Here is a 24724-nt window from a genome sequence, read left to right on the forward strand (position 1 = left end):
GATGCATTTACAAACAACAGAGATATAAAAAATACAGTAAAACTCTTCTTACTAACATTAATTATATAAACGAAGAGTGAGGGGGAAATCCCCTCTAAAATCTATTTTCAAAGCTTTTCAAGGCCTACAAAAGCTGCTAGCTTAACTCAAAAAACTGCCTTTGTAGCTTTGGTAACATTTCATTTGCTCACAGCAATGTTTTAACAATCCATGATGCTTTTCAGACCTCTGGGACTTCAGTGTACCCCTTCTGCTCAGGGCCAATTCTTTAAATTTTCAGTCCTTCACCTGCAATTATTTATTCTTCTCTGCTGGAATTCAGGATGGCTGTGAACATATAGCAAATCCAGCTAATTTTTCAGTAATTTCAGTTAATTTTTAGTGACTGGAAATTTTAGTTAAAAAAAAAGGGAAAAAAGTACAAGGAATCCTGGCAAAAGTGGGACAAACATAAGGACCAACACTGAAAGGCAAGTGATGAAGCAGGACTGTTAACCAAGTATGGCTGTTTCAAGATGGGGGATAAAATTTGCAAAAACAGGAAACTATGTGAACTAGATGGTCACTAAGGACCCTTACAACCCCAAATATTCCATGATTCTAAGTGAATATTAAGGGAAGAAATAGTTGAAAGAGTTCAAAGAAACAAAAATGTTTTTAAATCAATACAGATACACATTATGGTCTTACAAAGACCTGTCTGAGAGATGCCTGCATCTTCTAGCTTTAGTAAAGTAATTTAGCAGCTGGAATTCGGAATCTTCATTCCTTGTGCAAACAATGACCCCTTGGTGGACAATTCATAGAATCAACACAGCCATTTCAAAATGGCTTTAAAGGGTCACTGGAGGATTTCTCCCTCCTGGAGTTTTTTTACTGCTGGATGCTTGTTCAAATAAGCAATCTTTGAGGATGCTGTGCAAGTGTGAAGCAGCTGAGGCAGAGGATCACGTATGCAGCACAATCATTTCCAGGAGACTAATATATGTGAGCTCGTTTAAAAGGAGTGTAAGGACTGGGGCTGGTTTAACCCCAGATGTCACAGAATCAGAGCAGATATATAAAGGTACCATCTGTATTTCTTTGGGAGACTTTGACCAGTGACTTTTTAAAACAAAGTAGATATTCTATGCTTCCCTTTGCTCAATTATCATTCTCCTTGCTAGTTTTCTTAGGAGTATATAGCAAAGATTTAACTGTTTTCCTCAAATGCTGCATTTTACAAATCCATAATAAAAGCTCTGTATTTAAAATACGTATAATACCATGACTTTACTATACATATTGTAAATGTAAGTGTAAATTTAAGTAGTAAATTATAAAGATTTTTACAAACCCATTTTCTTTTTAAATATAAATAGTTCACTATTTCTGTTTTAAAATGCAAGAAGCAAATACGGTCATTGATTTAATTCAGTAACTTTGCTTACTTTCAGTAGCTAAACTTTTTTTTTTCTTTTTTTTTGATAGCAGGCAAGGAGAGAAATGGAAAAGTTCTTTTAGCTCATGTGTCTTACTGTAATGATGCTCTCCTAAAGCATCAGATCTACTAAGGCACAACAAGGCTAAAAATAATACCTTAGAATAATGTGGACTGAGCTAAAATGAAAGTAAGTGCCACTAGATGGCATGACAGCCTTACATTAAGGGGTTGGGTTTGGTCTGGGTTGTTTTTTTTTTACTCCTTTATGTAAGAGGAATATGTAACATATGTGTTTCAAACATGAATTAAATGAAATGAAAAATGTTGACACATTTTTCCCATGCCATGCCAAGTATATCTCATGATCACAAATTGGTGAATGAAGCAAACTACTTGACAATTTCTTTAGAAATTATATGCTCAATGGAAATAAGGTTTAGTGGCAAGCTCAACTAGAAGAAATTTTAATAAATCTGCTAAAAACAAAGAAAAGTATTGCATTTAAAAGAACAAGTGCTTTATTTTGTATATGGAAAGGTATAGTCAGTGGAAGAATTTAACTTTTTTTAAAATTACCATATTAAGTGAACTGTCAATTATAAAACAGCCTGCTGTCTTTACACCTCCGTTGGCACTTGATGAGTTAACTCTTCAGCAGTGTCTCTCACGTGAATTAAGTAAAAGCCCAATGTTATCTGCCCAAGTGCCTTTAAAAAATAAACAGGTTCCTTAGGCAGATGCAGACATAGCAAACTTTAGGTCAACCATGTAATAAAAGATGTGAAGATAACTGGGGTTAAATTAAATAGGTATTTAAACGTTTCTCACAATTGCAGTGCAGAACCAGAGTCAGATATTCAGCTGTACCAGTTGTCAGTAACATGGAGAAACATGATGAAAGCCACTCAATTAGAACCTAGAATTTCGAAGCAATTCGGTGTTAGTGGAAAGTGTCCCTGTCCTTGGTGGAGGGTTGGAACTGTATGAGTTTTAAGGTCCCTTCCAACCCAAACCATTTCATGATTGGTTCTAGTTCTGCATATAGGTGCATTAAAAACAAACAAAAAAAGTAACTAAAAGGCAAATAAAATTCTGCAAAATCAATAGTTTTCATTCTGCCTAAAAATACAAAATTCTTCAATGAACACAAGCTGCAGAACCTCCCCTTGGCCTCTACTTAGTTACTAATGCTGACATGATCACCAAGGATGAAATAAATAGTCTACAAAAATAAAAATGTATCTCAAATTTTTTAGTTGATTTAAAGATCAGTGAAGAGATGTGTACCGTGGAACAAGTGTATATAAACTTCAAAACTTCATGATGATATTTTCAAATATTTGTGTTATTTTTTAAAGCACACTGTACAATGATGTGCAAGTATAAAACTTGATTTTTTTTGTAATTTCATTGTCCTCAAGAAGAAGGGAGTGAGGCAAGTACTTAAAATTTGGAAGACCTTGCTCTGCCTCTATCTAAGAAGACTTTCACAAGAAACACTTCTGTATTGTAGAGAACCAACCCTGGTGAAAAATGCTGGCTGTCCTCAGGCCAGAAACTAGAAGTAAGTTGGCATGTGAAAATACAAGAGTCTGAATTCTATGACCTGAATTCTATGATCCTCTTTGATCACAAGTGGATGAATTTAACTCACCTCAAAGAGTTTATTAGAATCATGTGTAAAGCTTTGGCTGCTGACATTAATACGCATCCTCTCATTTACTTGAAGGCAAATAATTATTATAATCTTAATCAGTCCCCCAGTTGCTTTACTATTTTGGTATCAGATAGGACCACAAAAAGAGGGCAAAGATGAGGCCATGCCAACCTCTCTGTATGGCCATATGAAAAAACTAACAGCAGGGTAACTCCGATGCTAAAAAACTGGCATGGAAAAAACGTCCTAAATGACTGTATTTGATTAATATAGTAGCTAAGTGCTTTCCTCACACCTGAGCTCCATGTACAGGATGTGGTCCTGGCAAACTGATGATGTATTTCAAGACTCAGACTGGAGTTAGAAGATCAATTCAGAAATGTATACAGCCATTTTGCCCTTATGCAGTCTAATACATTTTCATGACTGCTGTTGCCCAAGTAATTCATAATCTTTTAAAAGGATCATCACTGATGACATTCCATTTTAATAGGCAGAGAAACATGAAGAAAGAGAATTAAAACAACTTATCTTGGGTTGCCAAGGAAAAATTTGGGTACCTTAGCAATGAACTGCACATCATTTTTTAGCATCCAGGCTCACATTCATTTTCAATCATTATTTTTCTCTAAGGCTCTGTATTTAAGGAAGCAACATACCAGAAGCATTGACCCAACAGACATCCCCCTCACTGAACTGCAGTTGACCTGTTATTTCAGTCTGAGACAAAAGCAACTCTAAAACTTGTTTGGGTTCTCCTATTTGCAGTTTAAGAGTCTTGCATAACCTATTATCTCCTCTTCTCCTGTAGTCCCACACATTCAGTTTTGATGCTAATGAGCCAAGAGCAGATTCAGTTACTGTATAACCCCAATTTATTTCCAGAGTATCACCTATTCTACGTACTGAAAGATGAGGACAAAAAAAAAAAAAAAAAAAAGGAGGTAGCTATGAAATTTGAAGTTACATTAAAATGCAGAGCATTAGATGAAATTGAGACACACCCTAATTCTACATAAACCTGCTTTCTTGACTTTTCAAAGTTTTGTTTTAATTTCTGACACTGTAAACAATTCTCTAAAAAAAAAAAAATTTGTTAATGACAGTAGTTGTGCACAACTGTAGCACCTTCCTTTCACTTATTACTGCAAAGGGTTCCATTTTGGACTCCCAGCAGTGCAGTGATCATCACCTATCACCTGAATTGAAGTACAAAAATACAATTACAGAGAGAAAGAAGATAAATGCAGCTGCTGGCTTCAGAACTCCACATGTGTGGACCAGGCATAAACTGCTACAGATACTGCTAATTAACATCAGTGCTGGTGGTCTCCACCTAGGTGAAAACCTTATTTGACAAACAGCAGAGTTTTACTGTAGGAGAAACCATGCCTCTCCCATAGTTATCTACCTCCATGTGCTACACTAGTGTATATAATTTTATTCAATATTTTCTGTTATAAAAATAGAAATGTCACAGAAATAATGCTGGTGGTCAGCAGTGTCAATAAAGCTGGAACCCAGGTAGTGCTGCCTGGTTCCCAGCACAGTCCACACCTAGGTTGCCACCCTTCCCTGACCAGTCTGATAAGCAGGAATTGCAGCAGCAAAAGCATCCATTTCACTCATGTCCCCGCTAGTGGTTAGTGCTGCATGCTAAAATTGAGCTGCAGTGTAAAACCAAGAGTTAGTACTCATGAGAAATGAAATGAATTTAAATTGTCCAGCAGAGCTGGACTGTACAGAGCTGTCAACAGGTTCAGCTAGGCCAATCCAAACATTTTGTGAAAGCAGCAAAAGGCAACCTTATAATTCCAGGATGATCTTATAAATGAATTTCAGGTTGTAAAAACTAGGTAAGTTATTATGTTTTTGTAGTGCAAAGTCCTAGTGAACTAAATGTAGCTATAAGAACAGCTCTCCCACTGTTTCTGTAATCTTCTCTTAAAAACCAAAATTGTTCACTTTTGTGATTTAGGAGTGATTTGCAGGTCTGAATCCCCAACTTTCAGTGAAAGAAGACCAGCAGTTCATGGAAAAGCTAAAATCTGTCAGTATTCATATGAAGACAGATGAACAGGTTGCCCAAAGAAGCTGTGGATGACCCATCCCTGGAAATATTCAAGGCCAGGCTGAATGGGGTGTGGAGCAACCTGGTCTAGTGGAAGGTGCCCCTGCCCATGGCAGGGGGGTGGAACTGAATGAGCTTTAAGGTACCTTCCAACACAAACCAGTTTGGGATTCACACTATGAACGTGTTTTCTGTGATTTGGTTTATTCTTGTCAGCAGTTGGGATCAGAGGAATTGCAGAAGCGTATACAGAACAGATTAACTAGTTAAAGAAAGCAGCTTACTGGAAAGAAAGCAGCTATGAAGGAAGTAGGCATGAGTTTCTCTTTCTTCCTTGTTGTTTCACCTTTTATGGCAGCAGATGATGCTCCTCAACTTTCAAAGTTCACATACACAGCTATGTCTGCCAGTATATTTTCTTGTCCTCCGATAAATTGACATTGATAAGACTTTACTCCATCAGAAGGTATTTCAACCAGATATATTAACTGCTTATTCACAGCACTCACTCCAACACCACAACACATTGTCATGGACTGTCTGTATGTGTTTGCTCTAAACACACCTTACAGTTTCAGTACGTTGTTAGGTAACTGACTGGATTTTGGCTCAGCTCCCCTTGTTGTTAGCTCCCAGCTGGGAGCTGGGTTTGCTCCCAACCATATAAACACATCTGCTATCAAACCTGGATTTGCTAACCAGCATGTTATTTCTTTACGTATATTTTAAGCAGATGACTACAGCAAAACACCTTAAAATCCTCTTGAAAAATATCTGTCCTGTTGAGAATCCCATTCAGCTGAGGAAAATTGATCTCTATCAGATAAAACTGTAAGAACTCGTCTTGAGCACTGCATGTTACAGAGAGACAAGGTGGCAGTTTCAAGGAGAGGTGAAAAGTGACCTCTGGAACAGTCGAGACTAGACTGTGCAGACCAGATCCTGGAACCTGTCTTGCAGAAGACTCACTAGCCATGCTGCTTACTTGATGATATCTCTGACTAGCGTCACAAACTGCATTACCCTGAAAATGGATTTTCCTCTGTTTGCTTTCAATACCAGGCCTTGCAAAAAGAGCAGGATGTTGGTGGGACTTCAAGTGAGACTGAAGTCAGTTACTGACAGACAAGGAACATTTACCCATACTTAACTTTCGATCATCTTTAAAGATCTAGAGTGGCTAGAAGTCTTTTCACACTCCTAAAAACAAAACTCCCACACCCTCCTTTTGCAAAACCTTTAAAACAGTTCTTCTCTCCTCTGGAATTCTCATACTTGTCCTATCTGTTCCCTTCCCACTCTTGATTGTCCTCAAAGACAATAGAAAGAAAAATCAATTCCTTTGGCACTAAAACTGGAGTGGGTGGTTAAAAAAAGAAAAAGTGAAATATTTCTAAAATAGAAAAATTAAGATAAAATTGTGTGTAAAAAAAAAATCTACCCAACCAGCTGTTCAAAACAGTAAAAGGAGAAATAAAGTAATTAATCAGTTCTGCCAACTCCTGAGGATTTTCTGACTGGCAAAAGTAAGATATTTTCTACTTCACTTGCAAATATCATTTCATTCATGTATTAAAAATCACTTCTCAGTTTTTGAGTTGATGAAGGAAACAACATGCTCATGCCAGGTTCAGGGTTTCTTTTTGTTGGTATCAATGCTGCAGGGAGCGGTTTTTCCCTCTATGATTGTAGGAAAAGGAAAACCTACAAAAAACATTGTCACTTACATATAGTGTAAATTAAGGCTTCTGATATACTGCCATTTATATGCAATCACAACTGGGATCAAAAAAAAGAAAAAAAATAAAACGTATCTTCTTGCCTTTTTTTGCCCTGATGAAACATGCTTCTTTTATCTATGTATCTCTGTGAAGAAGGAAAAAGATACTGGCCTCTACCTGGACTTCAGCATTTTACTGTTACAGAACACCTTATCACGATATTCTCCCCACATCACAATCCTGCAAATCTGGGTTGTTTCTTTCCTATCATGAAATCAAGTTTGTAAGGTGGAAATCTCTGTTCTTCCTGAAGAGCTGTTTCAGTGCAAGAGATGCTGCTACTGTTTGCTCCTGCTGCACAGCCACAGTTCACCAGCATGAAGAAAAGCAACCGAGTTTTGGTAGGAGGCTATGTGAACTCGCTCACAAGAGCAGTCTAATCTCTGGATTACAACTGTTAGGCTGGCCTTGCACTAACAGCTGCTATTTTTTCCATTACAGCATTCTGTACTCAAGGTCCAAGGTGCTAACTGGGTATTTAGTTTCATTTATGACAAAACTTAATAGAAGCAACACAAGGTCTAAATGCTTGGCTTGGTTTTTTTAGGCATTATGGTTGAGATCTTCAATGTGCAAGGAGACGCAATTCTTAATTGCCTACCTCTAATCTAACATCTTAAAAATCTGGCCTGTGGCTTTACCACAGGGCTAAACATGACCAACAACAATTTTACTTTACAATTTCAATGCAATGTACATATCACATTATTTTAAAATTATATCAACGCATTTTCAGTCTCCACCATTTCTTATCCTTGAAATTTTTAAATAACTTGTGCTGTCCTATTCCATATATTACATACTTGTCTGTCAGAGACATCCCTTCCTTTCCACCTATTCACTTTTGTTAAAAAAAAAATCTCAGTTATTGCACCATAGTAGCAAGGCATAATTTAGAACAGGACCTTTTCTACAGACTTGTAAACAGTATTACGGAGGATTTTCTATCCTGAAATTCCTGTAATCATAATTTTTCTGAATACCTGAAAAAAACCCGGTGGTACAGGACCTACTGGCATGCCATCTCCTGGGGGAATGTTTCCTAGCACTGGACTGGGAGCTGCTGCAGCACTCTGAAAAGAACAAAGGAAGAATAAACCTTTGTCATTGCATGGTAGGCATTAAATCCCTAGAAGAAACCAAACCAAACCAAACCAAGACCCTTTGTCATTGCATGGTAGGCATTACCCCCCCCCCCCCCCAAACCAACAACAACAAAAAAAAAGCCCCCCCCCAAACAAAAAAACACCAAAAAAACAACAACAAAAAAAAACTTAAAAAAAAAAACCAACAAAAAAACCCACAAAGAAACAAACAACAAAAAAAAACACCAAAAAAAACCAAAACAACAAAAAAAACAAACAAAACCAAAACCTGACCAAAATGCAGAAAGTCATTCTCTGGATATGTCATAATGTCATTGTTTCATCTGAAGGTAAAGTGAAATTGTATACTGATTAGTCTATACAAGTATAATATTTTCTTAAAATAACCAACGAATGTTGAGGGGAAGGATGCTAGGGATTGCACAGATATACAAATGCGCAAATAAATAGATCTCATCTAGGTTTTAAAAAATATTGCACCTGAGTCTCTACGTATACAGATGTGAATGTAACTTGCACTTATGTGTATAAACATCCTCATGCATACACAAGGATATACATAGCAGATAGTAAAGAAAGTGATTTATGCATGTTATCAGCAATTTCAAAGCACTTTAAAGATAATTTCAGCAGACTGTAAGAGTCTTTCAGAACTACATCAAGCTTCAAAACAGAATTGTGTTACAAACAGTACAAGAAGGAATGTTCTGCTGACAATACTTATGATTTTACCAACCCCAAAAATAACCACCATGACAAATTAGAAAAATTCAGGTTACGATTTTTGGAAAGGAAAAGAAAAAACATATTTCCAAGAAGTGAATCAGAGGATGAAATTAGTTACCTTTACAAATCCTTCATCTGGAATAAGCAAATAAAGAATATTGCTTCTGGCAATTTACAAGCAGGAGACAGTCACAAAAAAGGGAAGCCAAACTGTTAGCATTGTCATGTGCTGGAACTTCAATTACTTTTAGTTTCTAGTAGTCTTCCTTCCTGTGATATGTTTCTGTAGGGCATAAGGCTGAATTACCTATAAAGACTCACAGTCTCCTGTGGAAGGACTCCTGCACACACAACGCACTGAGATCCATTTGCAGCTTACCTGCCAGTATCTGCCCTACAGAATCTGAATGGCTTATGTTTATTAACTTTTCACTCTATTGTACGCTCATCGCTTGATTTCCAAATGATGCAGATCTGGAAATTGTATTTCCAGGTGTTTGGCACACTATCTAGAAAATAAAAGAATAATGCTGGGAAGAGTTAAAACCAGCAGAAAGAAGGGCTGACCTTTTTAAGTCAAGCAGAAAGGAAACATTCAGTTAATTACCACCGAGTTTTCAATGGCTTAAGCTGTGCTTTAGAATCAACTTTCTGAACAACTAGCAGCAGCATATTTAGCATCTAATCTGTATGCTCTTTCTAAGCAAACATCTGGAACGTGTCATTAAAATACAAAGACTGCAGAAGGTGCTAGCTTCGGAACTCAGTGTAAAACTTTGACTCACTAGAAAAACCTGCAACAAAGAGTCTTATTTTTGCAAGGATCTGGTCTGCAGGATCAGTATTAAAATACTAGATAATTGCAACTGACAGGAAAAGCTAGTTGGGTGAATTGGATGTAGCAAACACTTTCGAATCATAATGCCTTCTCATGAGAGGCTACCACAAACCAACCAAGCTAGATGATTAAACTGTAGCTCATAAAGACCATTCTTCACTTGCCACTGCCATTCTTTGGGCACAGCCTGAAGTTCAATAGACTGGGTATGATGTGGCTGAAATGCATGCAAAATCATGTGACTCCCTGGAAGTCTCTTGCAGGTCTGTCACAGTATCTTGGCCTCCCAGGCAGAGGGAGAAATAAGCAAGTGGTGTGAATGTACAGAAATCACTCCTAAAGAACAAAGTGATTTTGTTATACTTCTTTTCTTTTGCACGGCTTCTGTGAATGTCCACTGTTTTCAGATTATCTGCATTTTCAAAGGAAAACAGAAGAGAAAGTTTTCACCTTTTTCTTAAGCAAAACCTGACCTGTTTAAGCTGAGCATCAGGTAATAATGCCAAGTAAAACCATGAATAGATGCAGACACAGTTTGAGTGAAGTATGTTGGATCTTACTTCTGTATGTACAGGTTTTCTAGATGAACAATGTCAACAGCAGAATCACTGATGGAGAAAATCAATGACATTAAAAGGCTAAGCATCTTAAAATGTCCAAAAGAGCCTGCATTGCAGTCTCTTGACTAAGAAGGAGTAACCCATTAAAGGAGCACTAATAACAATGAATATTATTACAATATCAGCCCTCCTTGCATGCTAATTCCTGATCACCCCCATGCTACCTTAGCTGTGCCCATCCTTATCAGCCATGTAATACGCACTGTAGTACGTCCAATGGAGCTGATGCTACAGAATAAAGCATTTAAACAGACTATAATAAATCACTGGGCAAACACAGGATGAAGTCAGATAGGCAAAATAAAGTTAAGCTAACAGGTATCAGAAAAATGCTAAGCAGCACCTCCTCTGATACACAATTTTCAAAAGCCTTCCATCCCAGGTTCACTCACGCCTGCTCACATTACTAAACTATACCAGGCATTAATGTATGTCATGGTGTCTTCATGCACTCAGTGGATCTCAGGTGTCCCCCTCAACTGCAGCCTCTGCCAGAGCTGCCAGAAGTTTTGAAAGAACGCCTGTGAGAGAAGGAAGGCACAACTACTCAGGATGCAGTGCTCCTATGGTTGATGAGGTTGTGGCCAGCAGGATGAGGTTCAACAGGACTCAGTGCTAGGTCCTGCACTGGGTCCACAACAATCCCATGGAACTCTCCAGGCTTGGGGAAGAGTGGCTGGGAAGCTGCTCAGTGGAAAAGGACCTGATGATGCTGACTGATGGGCCAGCTTGTGCCTGAGCAGCCAAGAAGGCCAACAGCATCTTGGCCTGTATCAGCAGTAGTGTGGCCAGCAGAACCAGGGCAGTGATCTTCTCCCTGTACTGGGCACTAGTGAGGCCATACCTCAAATCCTGTGTTCAGTTCTGGGTCCCTCACTACAAGAGAGACATTGAGGTGCTGGAGCAGGTCCAGAGAAGGGCAACGGAGCTGGTGAAGAGCCTGGAGCACAAGTGTGATGAGGAACGGCTGAGATAACTGGGGGTGTTTAGTCTGGAGAAGAGAAGGCTCAGGGGGGACTTTATGGCTCTCTACAACTGCCTGAAAGGAGGCTGGAGACAGGAGGAGGCTGATCTCTGCTATCAAGGAACAAGTGACAGGACAAGAGGAAATGGCATCAAGTTGCACCAGGGGAGGTTTACACTGAATATTAGGGACAACTTCTTCCCCAAAAGGGTGGTCAGGCACTGGAACAGGCTGCCCAGAGCAGTGCTGGAATCACCATCCCTGGAAGCGTTTACAAACCATGTAGATGAGGCACTTTATGACACAGTTCAGTGGTGGACTTGGCAGTGCTGGGGAACAGCTGGACTTGATGATCTTAAAGGTCTTTTCCAACCCAGCTGATACTGTGATTCTATGGGGATATTGGGTTCTGCTCCCAGTGACTTCATCCTGTTTCCCACACTTTGAAAATCACATTCAAAAGGAAAAATGGTAAAATATACTTGAGTTATTTTTTTTAAAAAGGGCAATAATGATTATTCCAAAACAGGGGAAAAAATACCAAAATTATACTTAACATCTGTTAAGATGTTAGCCATTAAACCCCCTAACAAGGCTTTGTAAGAAATACACGTTTTCATAATTGACTCAATAGTGGGTTGGGCGGGGTTTTTTTTCCTATTTTTAAATCTGTCTCAGCACCAATACCAGAGGAACCCAGCTTTGTTCCTTGGTGAACCTCAGAGATGAGTATGCAACTCTCCAGACCAGGTGAAATAGGGAATTCTTTGAGCTACAGACATGGCAGTGAATGACCCTAAGTCTACCTCACACATGTACTAAGACACAGCTGTCAATTCCTGTGAAGGGGATATGTCCTTTTTGGAGGAGTGGGTTTTGTTCAACTTTGTTGATGAAAAAGATACAGAGAAAAGAGATGGAATTAAGCCAACACGTGGGACTCTTCAGGCTAGCTACTCAAAATTAAACTAATTTACTAATGTTGGCTGTTTTTTGCTTGTGGACTATGATGTTTCAGGGAGGTATTCGATGCATTAATGCCTAATTATTTGAGACTTCATTACACTGTGCAGTTTATATACACCATCTCTTCTCTGTATCTCTGAGTGGGAAGGAGGACAGAGCAATGCGAAGTTTCAGTGACCATGACAGTAGGTCACTTTTACTGCTTAATAATTGTAAGAATATTGTAGCTGTAGGTATTCTGCAATAGTCCACTCTTACATGTTACAGCAACTTCAGTTTCTATCTTTCATTATCTAATGTACTGAAGTTTTTTTTCCTGTGTTCATATTTATTTGTTTGGATTTTCTTCCCTGATGGGCGTTTTCAGTGCTATAGGTATTTTATATATATATATATATATATATATATATATATATATATATATATATATATAGCTTGTGCTATCCAATGCATGTTTTAAGAACTTGTACCAGGTAGATCAATAAACAATCTTGCAACTCCTGCACTGAAATACTCTTATTTATTCTATACTGATGAATTATTCAGTTCTTTTCTCATAGTCCCACAGCAAACCATGGCTTCTTTTTGCATGCATTACAAGTTGTTCATCATTTATGCTTCCATTAGTTTGACATTTTAAATATTTGCAATTTGCTTTCCCTGCTTTTCATAAACGGATGATATGGGAAAATTTATATGGTTTTATCTTTTCGTACAGTATCTTACCTCCTTAAAATTAGAAAACTATTTTCTTTTGTAGCTAAAATACTAAACTTATGATATCTCCTTACAATTATTAATTAAAATGGTGTACCTGAATGAAACTTATTGTGGTGATTCTTTGATCTACCTAAGCTACTCTTAACATTGCAAAGTAGATGATTGTGTTAAAAAAATTAAAACTAGTCACAGTTTAAGCTGATTTTTCCAATAAAGAAATCACAAAGCAAATAAAAAATAAAAATAAAATAGATTAGCTTTTTCATTTGTACAGTATCTGAAATATTAAAATCCAGAGAAGTCTGCAACATATGGGTCATTTTTTGAGGCTATCACAGGATGAAATTTGTGGCAGTAGCTCACAGAAGAATTCCAGTTGCAATCAAAGAATTTTACACAGAAATGGCTTGAATTTATCTATAAAAATCCTCATCTGGCTCATTCATTGGTCTGGGTATTTCAGGTATTTCGCTTAGAGTAAGACACCCTTATTTTTTACCCAAATTAAGATGTTTGTCACATGTTCCTAAATTTTTCCACAATAAGGAAATCTACTTAATGATGAATGATGAAATCTGCTTGATGATTGATATGAGAAGCTGGACCTCACATGTAAGACAGATCTACAGCCACTCAATTCCCTCATCATTCAAACTTACTCCGTAAACCTCTGCTACACCAGCCTTAAATCTGCTGATTTAACTGGACAGCCCTAGTTCCTGCTGAATTAGTAGAGACTGTTGGCACCCACTTCTTCAGCTTCATCAAGTATCATGCCAGCCCCTTCTGCTACTAGCTCATTCAGAGGCAGTGTCCTTGTGGTCTTTCTTGTGTGGAAAAGCATTAGCACATTACCAGTATGTTGTGCTGTGAAGACTATGCAAGTTAACATCCCTGCTGGACCCCAGGCACAGACAAGGCAGTGCCTCTATATGACACTGAAACCACTGGCACCAGTGTCCATGATGCAGACAAGTTAAAACCCCCATTCTTAGGATTTAATGATACTGAAACTGGCATCAAAGAGAAAGAGGAGCATCAGTTTTTTGAGAGCACAGCAGCAGCTGTGAACCTGTGAAGAAGGAGCTTCATTAATAACTCTGGTTTGGAAGAAGTGGAGCTAAGACTCTGTAAGGCACAGATGCTTGTCAGTGCTGTCAAGAGTGCTAGGCTGAGTCCCTTCCTCAAAAATAAATTTTTTCTATAGGGAAAGTCTGAAGCAGTTTTCCCTTTTAAAGAGCATTCCTCTCACTATTTGCAACTGTGCTTACCTTTCTCAGGAAGGTATACCTGAGAACACGTCTCCATCACCCCAAGTTGTGACCGTCTCCGTATACTGCTAGAAGCAACAGCCTTTTGGTGCTTTCACGGGTGATCTCCAGGCTGACAGAGCCTCTGAAAGATGGCCTTTAGGCCCTAACAATCTTACAGTCTAAGCAGAAACATCCTATTGCAGAACTGCCTGCATATTACTGCAACCTCATGTTGTATGCACTTTTTTTCTGCATTCAGTCAATAAAAAAACAAACAAACCAAAAATAACCAAGAAACTTGGTCTTTACAACAGATCTCAAAGTCCAAAGTCTAAGCAGCACTTGTGTAGGAACTCCTTCTTATATTCCTTCTGATGAGACTCTTAATTACTTTAATGGTACAACTGAAACCCTTGTTTTTAATTATTCCTAAATTTCATGTCTGATTTTGAGTGATAATCAGAAAAAACGGACTAACTATTGTAAGCACTGACAGACATACTTCAGCTTTCTTTTCTCCTTCTGAATCCTGCTTCAGAGAGAAGTTAGGTCACAAAAATTTTGGCAAGATCTTCAGAAATAATAACACTTTGATCAGTTTTTCTGAAATACGGGGGTTTCATCAAGAGAGGACTTTTCATAAGAAATCTGCTACAGAGCAATTCCAAGAACTAGCTGTTTTATATACGCAGCATCATTTCACATTTCATCTAAACCTTAAGATGACTAAGATGTATTCACTCCTCAGTTCAAGTACTGAAACACATACATACATCCAGCTCTTAACATAGTGTTACGGATCATTTTTGTTCCTGTAATAAATAAACCATTATTATTTTATTTTAAAATCACTGAGCTTTATAACCTACATGAATTTAGATGTCTTTTTTAGATTATGGTAAGAGTATTGACATTATGTTTTCGTATATGCAACCAAAAGATGCAGTAACCAGACAAAAATATTCTTAGAGGATATTAATACAATCAGCTGAATCAGAACAAGAGCAGAAATGTTCAGCACCTCAGGTTAGTTTTGTGTATGTTCATATGACATTAATGCACAGGTAATTTTAACTGAACAGCAAATATGTAAGGATGAATGCAAAGGACAATCCAGGGAAACAAAAAATGGTTTTTGGTATCAAGTTTGAAACACTGATGACAGCAGCATAGAGTTGGCAGGAAAAGTTTAATTTTTGGTAGCTATTTCCTTAAAAGCCATACTGAAAACTCGCACTGACGTTAATCATGAATAAGACTCTGCTAGTCAGCTGACAGCTCTGAGATGAATGTACAAAGAAATTCATATGAAAGCAAAACATCTTTCCAAATCAGTATTGCTTCATTCATCACATCCAGCAATGCCAACTAAGAGAACTCAGGTAAATAAACATGAGCAGATAACATTAGGGCCATCGTGTTTAGCTCTCGCCAGTCCCTGGTGTGCAAAAAAGCGCAAAACTAAGAGAAAAATATTGTAACAAGATGAGCAAATTTCCATTTGTAACACGCCAATCTGCAACTTACCAAGTGTTTGTAAGCCATTAGCTAGTTACGATAATAATGTAACTTTTACCTACCATGAATCAGAGAAAAAAAATATTAAGAGGAACTAGTGATTAACCACTAGAAACCACCTCATTTTCTCAAACACATAACATGAAACTACTCACTGCTCTGAACAATAAAAGAAAAACAAAAAGAAAAGAAAAACAAAAAATCCCCCCCCCCCCCCCCATATTTAAATAAGCTGTCATTCCTTCTATAGAGCATTTGAAACACACAGCTGTACACAAAAGAACCATAGCCTCCAGAAAGCATCTGTGGTTTACTTAAGATGAGTTGAAGAGCATGCCCAAAAATGCAGATATGTCACATAGGAGCAAGCCATTTGAAAGACCTGGATCACAAGATCCAATCAATTCTTGGTATAGTTCCATTGATACGTATTTGTCTAAAATGTTTAATTTCTGCTTTGTAATAGGAAGGCATTCATGTGACAGGAGTAGTCTGAGAAGTCTAATTGTAGAAGGTTATAATGTTATTCCTCATAACTTTTCCGCTTTCCTCAAATTGCAGCCCCTTACAGCTTGAACTGGACACTGGCATTCTATTTTCTTTCACTCCATCTTCACTACATTATGACTGATAAAGAATATATAATGTCATATGTAATAATTTTATTACTAGCCAAGTCGCTTGTCTATCAACAGAAGAAAAAAGAATCACAATCTCTTTTTTTGGGGGGGGACGGAGCAGGAAATTGATATGCCTGGTTTCATTCAGCAGAACTTTTCACTTAGTGAAGTGGACCTCTTGACGAGGGCTCCATCCACTCTTTTTCCCTCAAGAAATAATCCTCTCCCCAAAACAACCTCACTGCAAGCAAAGCTTCCCCTTATCTGAAGTAGAATTACAGTTTCCTTTACTGTATCCCAGTGCCCAATCTGGAGTTTTCATTCTACTTAGCTGAGATAGTAAAGTTCTATTACACTACTGAGAAGCTGGTATTAGGTTGGAAGTGTACTGTTAAGGGTAACAGAAATTATTTTTGAAGTCAGCTTTGCTATTGATGAATAAAAGAATTTCAAGCTCTTGTCAAAAGACAGCATTTCAGCCCTGTTTCTCAGCTGCTGCTTCCTGGATTCTCCAGAACACAATTTCCAGGTACAGATTATAAAGAAAAGTTATTTTAAAATGAACCTTTTGTTATCCACTGGAGGTTACTAAAATCACTACTGCACACAGGTATCAACAGAATGGTCACTTGACAAAAAATGTAAAATGAATTTGAGTTTTAAATATGGAAATACAGAACTATATTTAAAAGCTGACTACTTGGATTCTTCTATTTCTTTACAACGATAAAAAAAATCGTATTTCAAATAATGAATTCAGACAATTTTCTAGGAAATTAAAGGCATTCATTTCAGCTTAATTCCAAGCCCTGTGTTATTTAGTAATGTACACCTAAGTACAAAATCAAAACACCAAAGGCTAGCCAGCTATGTGACACGTCTGATAAAATGCATCAGTTATGATTGGATCCATCCATAATAACCATGCAGCTGACAAGTTAAAGGCACCTAAGAACACAAGACACTGTGGATGCAGCTTGGAGCTGAGTTGCCTTGATATTTCAATGAAATTACTTCTTTCCAGAAGTGACACCCCGTCTCCAGATTCCCTGGAGACCAGGACTGCTTTGGTCTGTTAGTTTAACAACCACAAAATACTCAATGCACTGTTTTGTTTTCCAAGGTGCACCACCAGATCACATCTTTGTTGAATAACTGACATCGCAGACCATGGGTTTAACGCGATGCCTTCCTCACCATGAGCAATTTGAAAGAAGACATGCAAAAAAGATGCTACTCCTAAAAAGAAAAACGATCAGAAGAAAGAGTTTAACTTACGACCATGACACATTACGTGTATCTATCTGAATTTTTAACCCTCCTTATGAGATTGAAGCATGGCCTTTACATTTAAAATTCCTGAAATATAAAATTGCTCCTTAAATAATTATTCCAAATAATTTTAAATGGTAACTGATGATCATATGGCATCCTCTCTGATCAGGTCAGTCAGTAACTAAAGGTTAGTTTTAGAAATACCATCCTTAGTCCACGTATCTGTTTAACACCACTTCAAAATTTGAAGTTTTTAGTAATACTTCAAAAGGCTGCATCAAAAGGAGTGTGACCAGCAGGTTGAAGGAGGTGATCCTGCACCTCTGCTCTTGTGAGATCTCACTTGGAGTACTGTATGCAGTTCTGGTGTCCTCAACATAAAAAGGACATGGAACTGTTGGAACAAGTCCAGAGGAGGCCATGAGGATGATCAGAGGACTGGAGCACCTCCCATATGAAGGCAGGCTGAGGAAGTCGGGGCTGTCCAGCCTGGAGAAGAGAAGGCTGCGTGGAGACCTCATAGCAGCCTTCCAGTATCTGAAGGGGGCCTATAGGGATGCTGGGGAGGGACTATTCATTAGGGACTGTAGTGATAGGACAAGGGGTAACGGGTTAAAATTTAAATAGGGGAAGTTTAGATTGGATATAAGGAAGAAGTTCTTTACTGTAAGGGTAGTGAGGCACTGGAATGGGTTGCTCAGGGAAGCTGTGAATGCTCCATCCCTGGTGGTGTTCAAGTCCAGGTTGGACAGAGCCTTGGGTGACATGGTTTAGTGTGAGGTGTCCCTGCCCACGGCAGGGGCATTGGAACTAGATGAACTTCAGGTCCTTTCCAACCCTAACTATTCTATGACTCTACTTAAGCCATGACATACTGCTCAAAGTAGGCTGATCACTGCTACTCTTGTCTTCCTGCTCCAAACATGCTCCATTTTGTTCTGTTGGTGTTCTACTGAAAATTCACATTTGGTATGACTGTGCTAGTTAGGCTAGCATGATAAGACTATTTCCCACCCTAACTTTCTCCAGTAATTAATCTGGTGTTTAATAATTTAATCATGTCTTTTAATCATGTTATTAATATAATTGTTAAACTCATTTTGTTTTCTAAAGATTTTAAGATTGCCATAGCACAGTTCTCATGCCACTGCACTCCACACAACAGTCAAGTGCTCTCCCATTTTAAGAATACAGTCATTAATAAGTTTCTCTGCATCTCTCTTCTTTTCCAAGTTATGAAACATGAATGAATTAACTATGCTAGGGTTAAAAGACCAATTTTTATTATGAAATGTAAAGTAGACTGGTTTGAGTTACCCTTAGGTCACCTGGGAGTGAGTCAGCAATCTTGGCAATATTATATATTTCAAATCACGCTTACCACATGGCTAATTTCAGGTCATTAATAGCTTCAAATATCATATTTATATGTATGTATGAGAAATGGATTTATGTCTCCATATGTAGCTGGCTGTAAAAGAAAAGACATGCACAAAACTCACATATTTTATTTCAGAAAAAGCTGAACTGCAGAATGTCCCTGATGATGAAGCTACTCCTTTGCTCAAGCAATAGTATATTTGGGTGTTCTTGTCTGGACCTTCATGTCATGAAATTCCTCATTAATAACCTTTACTAAAATACTAACTACAGATACAGCTCTGTTGTTTTTTTTTCAAGGCTCTGCTGTAGAAGTTACTACTCTGTCCTAAACCATGAAAGTATGATCTCACAATACCATACTACTGACAGCACATTTTCATAGACAAAAACAATATTGAAGCAGCCATTTGGAGTTTTTTGAACATCAGCTTCTTTCTTAATCAAGTTAATGGAACATAACACAATACATTATTTACAGCCTGAATTTCATTACTTTAAAATCAGTGGCATTTCTTGTATATATGGGTGCTGAAAAATACATGTTTTATTCCATATCAAGTCGGTGTTCACTTTAAGACACAAAGAGATTGCAATTAAAAACAGCACTATTTGGAAAAGATTTCCCTGTGTTTCTTAAGAGTGAAATTCCTCCCTAGATGACCTGAAGTTAGCTCCATAAGTAGAAACATCACCACAAGACAAACATTCTCACAAAAATAACAAGCATCTGAAAATTAAAGATATATGGTGGAATTTCTCAATTTCCATGTACCACTGAAAGAAGCCTTTAGGAATACTTCCCTACCATGCAAATATAACTAGCCCAGTGAGACTCCTCTCCTCAGGTATGGCCCTGTTCAGCCACCACAAAGAGAAAGCTGCTCAGAGGCATCCTCTGAATGAGTGCATCTCTTCCCATCATCTACAAAGGATGCGCAGGGAGACCAAGACCAGCCACACCAAAACTGAGGTTCACCTTTGTGAAAACCCCTCTATGTATTTGAGCATTTTAACTGAAGTGTTACATGCAATGTATGCTGTACAGTATTGATAAGAAAACACAGTCCATCAGATAGGACTTTTCAGGCATGCCTGAAACTTAGGTTTACAAGAACAGCTAGAATGTTTAATATCAGAGTCTAAGAAAATCATTGCAAATTTGAAGGAAAATGTGGTAAAATTAAAACTCATGGAAAGGTAGCCTGTAAAGCATCTCATTTTTCTCACATTGTCTGAGTATCTATCTTTGGATAAATGTAACTTGTTGAGCAGAGAGTTAACACCTTTAAGTCCTAAAACAGAATTAAGTAGAGTGCTTATAAAGGACTAACATTTTCATGCTGGTGACTATTTGCTATATAGTCATCTTGGGTAGTCTACAAGTAACAAAGGCCTGACCTGCTACCCATGGGGTACGTCTTGGGTACAGCTGTAACAGTTATTTTTCTCTAAGTTTGTAAGCCCTCTCTATCATGTGACCCGGAAGAAGAATGATTTTAAATGGGGCCCTGAGCAGCAACAAGCCTTTGAGCAAATTAAACGCGAGATAGTTCATGCAGTAGCCCTTGGACCAGTCCGGACCGGACCAGATGTAAAAAATGTGCTGTACACTGCAGCTGGGGAGAACGGTCCTACCTGGAGCCTCTGGCAGAAAGCTCCAGGGGAGACTCGAGGTCGACCCCTCGGCTTTTGGAGTCGGGGATATAAAGGATCTGAGGCCAGCTATACCCCAACTGAGAAAGAGATACTGGCAGCCTATGAAGGGGTTCGAGCTGCTTTGGAAGTGATTGGCACTGAAGCACAGCTCCTCCTGGCACCCCGGTTGCCCGTGCTGGGCTGGATGTTCAAAGGCAGGGAATAAAGTCATGGGAAAAGCCGGCAGCAGCAGCAGAACTGTACTCAGGTCACCACTGACTAACACTGACTTCCCACTGATCATCACCCCAACAAAGAATGAATTTTGATGAAACCAGACGACCTCAGCAGTGACCAGATGAGTTCAACGGTGTCATCAGCAGGCAACAATCCGACATTACATACTATCTCTCCACCCTGATAGACTGTTACAACAGATGGAGCCTGACATCATAGTGTGAATGAACTCAGTCAACTTTGTAAGGATGGTCCACTGACTAAGGAATGATACCAGTCTCTTTGTGTGTGTGTGTATATGCATGCATTTTTATACACACACACACACATATATATATATATATATATATATATATATACACAAAATGCGACAGTATATTGAAAAATGTGGTATCTGAGCATGATGTGAATGGTATGGAATATGGGGTGAAAAGTGTCCTGGGTTCAGCTGTAACAGTTATTTTTTCCTTCTTAGTAGTTTGTGCAGTGCTGTGTTTTCACCTTCAGCCTGAGAAAAACGCTGATAATGCACCAATGTTTTAGTTGTTGCTAAGTAATGTCTACCCTGATCAAGGACTGTTCAGTCTCATGCTCTGACAGTGAGGAGGAGCACAAGAAGCTGGGAGACAGGACACCTGATCCACACCAGCCAAAAGGATATTTCATACCACAGCACATCATGCCCCAGTACATAAACTGGGGATCAGGGGAAGCATCCAGAAGGCCCAGATTGCTGTTCGGGTTGGGCTGGGTATCAGTCAGCAGTTGGTGATCAATTGTCTTGTGCAGCACTTGTGTTGTTTTTTTCTTTCCTTCCCTTTATAGTTTTATATTCTCTCTCCTTGTTATTTCCCTTATTATTATTACTGGTGGTAGCAGTAGTGGTTTGTGTTATACCTCAGTTACTGGACTGTTCTTATCTCAACCAGTGGGAGTTACATTCTTTTGATTCTCCTCCCCATCCTATTGGGAGCAGGGGGAAGAAGAGGAGTGAGTGAGCTGCTTCGTGGTTCTGAGTTACTGGCTGGGCTTAAACCAGAACAGGACACCAGAACTCATGGAAGAGTCATCCATCCATTCTCAAAGAACAGCAGAGGCAGAGGGCTCAGTCCTTCAAGGGCCTGCCTGCACAAGGCTTTTTAGATGTTCTTCTAAATGCTTCAGTATCTGAAATACTGTGTATCTCAAAAACTCTCTATCTGGAATGGTGGTCTAACCCATGTGTCAAAAAATTTTATTTAAATTTAGGACACAAGTAAAATAAAATATTACAAACACACACCCCTCCAACCCCCAAAAATCCCTACTAAGTGGCATTTGAATCCCACTAGTTCTTCTGCCGCCCAACCAAAGAAGCCAGGCAGGACAGCAGTGTCTCTTTAAGATATACACTATATTACTTAAGATTAAAAAACCTACATTCTCCCTTTTCTTTGGGACTCACAGTGCAAAGCAAGTCAAACCCAAGTGGCTGTCTCAGGTTGCTTCTCCTCAGGGAACCAATTATTTTACACCCTGTGGTGTGAAAATACATAGTGGTGATGATAACATGAACTTGAGGGTTTTAGGGATAACTACCTCCTACAGTTCTTGAACACACCTTTAAAATCCTAATCTTTTGATTATTTTATTATTATTCTTAATGCTTTCAAGTTGTGGCCACATAAGATACTGGCACAGCCCATCCTCTATGCCGCCAGCAAGACCTGAACATGGGCACTAGAGTCAAGGCACTTCCTCTCCTGGAGGTTTTACAACCAGCTGTCCCACTGGGCTGGACCCATCCTTCTGTTGGGTCACCCCATGGAGAATGCCAATGTTGACTGTGTATTTTTAAATATGCATGTTATGCTGGGAATGAGAGACAAAATCCAGCTGACTGTCGTGGTTTAAACCCAGTCAGGTATTCATTCGCTCACTTCCCCCCCTTTCTTGCCCTCCCCCTGCTCTCAGAGGGACGGAGAGGAGAATTGAAAAGAATGCAACTCCCACGGGTTGAAATAAGAACAGTTTAGTAACTAAGGTATAACACAAACCACTACTGCTACCACCAATGATAATAATGATAAAGGAAATAACAAGGGAAGAGAATACAACACCTCAGCACCAGCTGACCGATAACTCAGCCCCCAAGCCCGACCAAGCTCCGACCGATACCTCCTCCAACCCTGCAGTCTCCCAGCCCTTCCGGCTAACTCCCAGTTACCTCCTGGGCATGACGTGCTGTGGTATGGAATAGCTCTTTGGTCAGTTTGGGTCAGGTGTCCTGTCTCTGCTTCCTCCTGGCTTCCCCTCCTCCCTGGCAGAGCATGAGGCTCACAAAGTCCTTGGCCAAACCAAAACATCATTGTTATCAGCTCTGTTCCCGAGCTGAAAGTCAAAACACTGCACTGCACCAGCTACCAAGAAGGAGAAAAATGACTGCTACTGCTGAACCCAGGACACTGACTTAATCACAGACAGGCACCTATCATAAAAATGGCACCATGCAACCTAATAGACATTCATACATGCCTAGAGAGTGCATATACATACAGATCAGCTTTAAATATGAATTATGTGTATGCGTATCTGGGCTGAAGATACACATACTATGTGGAAGGAACCTTCACAAAGTAAAGCATGTATAAAAACATTATTTACATAAATTATATGAATTAGATCAGCTCATGTAACACTAATCCAAACCAAAAAAGCAAGCACAGTTTCCCAAGCTTCCTCACAAAGTTTGTGAATAAAACCCTAACTGTCATGGTCACTCCTGCTTCAGCACAGCATCCAAGCTGACCTAGAAAACTATTAGAGATAAATGTTAGTACTTACTGGTTGCAATAATGCATATTCACTATACATAAAAAAAAAAGGGCTTCCTCCTCTCAGCTTGGAAAGTACAGGTAGATCAGAACAGACTTTAGCTCTGTTCAGTGAAGAAAATTATCTAAATAATTACTTAAATTATTAACACACATGCCAACTTCTATAACTTAATACCTCTCACTCTAAGTTAGTTTAAGATCAGGTTAAACCACAGCAGGCTAAGAATAACATAATGTACAGGCTGGTAAAAAGAGAAAATAACAATTTAAAAAAATGGAAGCCTACTCCCCATCCTAAACAATAACTAATTAAACAATAAAGCTTATCACCATCCTAAACTACCTAAACCACGACAGTCAGGGGCATTTTCCCTCTTCACCGCATCCTTCTATAACACTATTTCTCCTCTCTCTGACACACAAAACCAAACAATTTCTCAGCCAGGTTGGTTAATGACAGAGAGCTGGCTGGTCCTACATGCTGTGCTACCAGGGGATAATATAAGCTATAAACTGCTTTATAAAAATTGCTTTAAGAAAAACAGCACTATAGCAGTGCTCCCCACTATCAAGTAAATAGCCTGTATTATGTTGGCCTTTTGATGGGAAATTACACAGCTCTTGCTATCTTGCTGATAAGATTCATATCAGTAAGTGGTGGAGAGCTGACATTCTTCTTCCATCCATCTGAAACAGGGCAAGTTTTGACAAAGACCCACTTGTAAAAGATAGCAGCTGAGCTGCCAGATACAGGGTTTACGTCCACACTGTGTTTTGCTAACAGAAAGAGAAAAATGCAGCCTTTATTGGGATTTCCTCCAAGCAAAAGCCAAGGCACAGAATGAAAGCTCATGCCCATCACTTCTTCTTCTTCACTTACAAGTCTACAAATCCCTAGAAACAGCTCCGGGCTTTTCACTCTCTGGGGACTTCAGAAAATCTTGCAAAGATAACCAGTTTCTGCAGGCAGACAATCCCACAGGAGGGATACCCATGTTTAGTACAAAAGCTGACAAAACTGACTTAGTGTCAGGTAACAACGGGTAATGAAGTAGTACTTCATTTAACAGCTTCTACCCTAGTAGCCTCAATACAGCAAGAGCTGATGAAAGGAT

General features: G+C 38.8%; 2 protein-coding genes across 8 annotated transcripts in view; one reads left to right on the forward strand and one right to left on the reverse strand.

Moving 5' to 3' along the window:
* RASGRF2 (Ras protein specific guanine nucleotide releasing factor 2) overlaps positions 1–1067 on the forward strand; it is a 275229-nt gene extending 274162 nt beyond the window's left edge. Inside the window, exon 28 of the transcript XR_008973762.1 lies at positions 1054–1067. The gene's annotated coding sequence lies outside the window, so the exon portion shown is untranslated. The remainder of the gene's footprint in view (positions 1–1053) is intronic.
* Positions 1–24724, reverse strand: part of SSBP2 (single stranded DNA binding protein 2) — a 181878-nt gene that overhangs the window by 52485 nt on the left and 104669 nt on the right. For 3 of the 7 annotated variants that reach the window (XM_057421393.1, XM_057421392.1, XM_057421390.1), the window contains one exon: positions 7916–8005. The exons of the other annotated variants lie outside the window; for them this stretch is intronic. In XM_057421393.1, coding sequence (XP_057277376.1) covers positions 7916–7951 — 36 coding nt within the window. In that variant the 5' untranslated portion in view covers positions 7952–8005. The remainder of the gene's footprint in view (positions 1–7915; positions 8006–24724) is intronic. 7 annotated transcript variants of the gene reach the window in all.

This window comes from Pezoporus wallicus, unplaced genomic scaffold (assembly GCF_028554395.1).
Source record: "Pezoporus wallicus isolate ANWC-B61680 ecotype Strahan unplaced genomic scaffold, APGP_CSIRO_Pwel_v1 contig_2595, whole genome shotgun sequence".
NCBI classification, from domain to species: Eukaryota; Metazoa; Chordata; class Aves; order Psittaciformes; family Psittacidae; genus Pezoporus; species Pezoporus wallicus.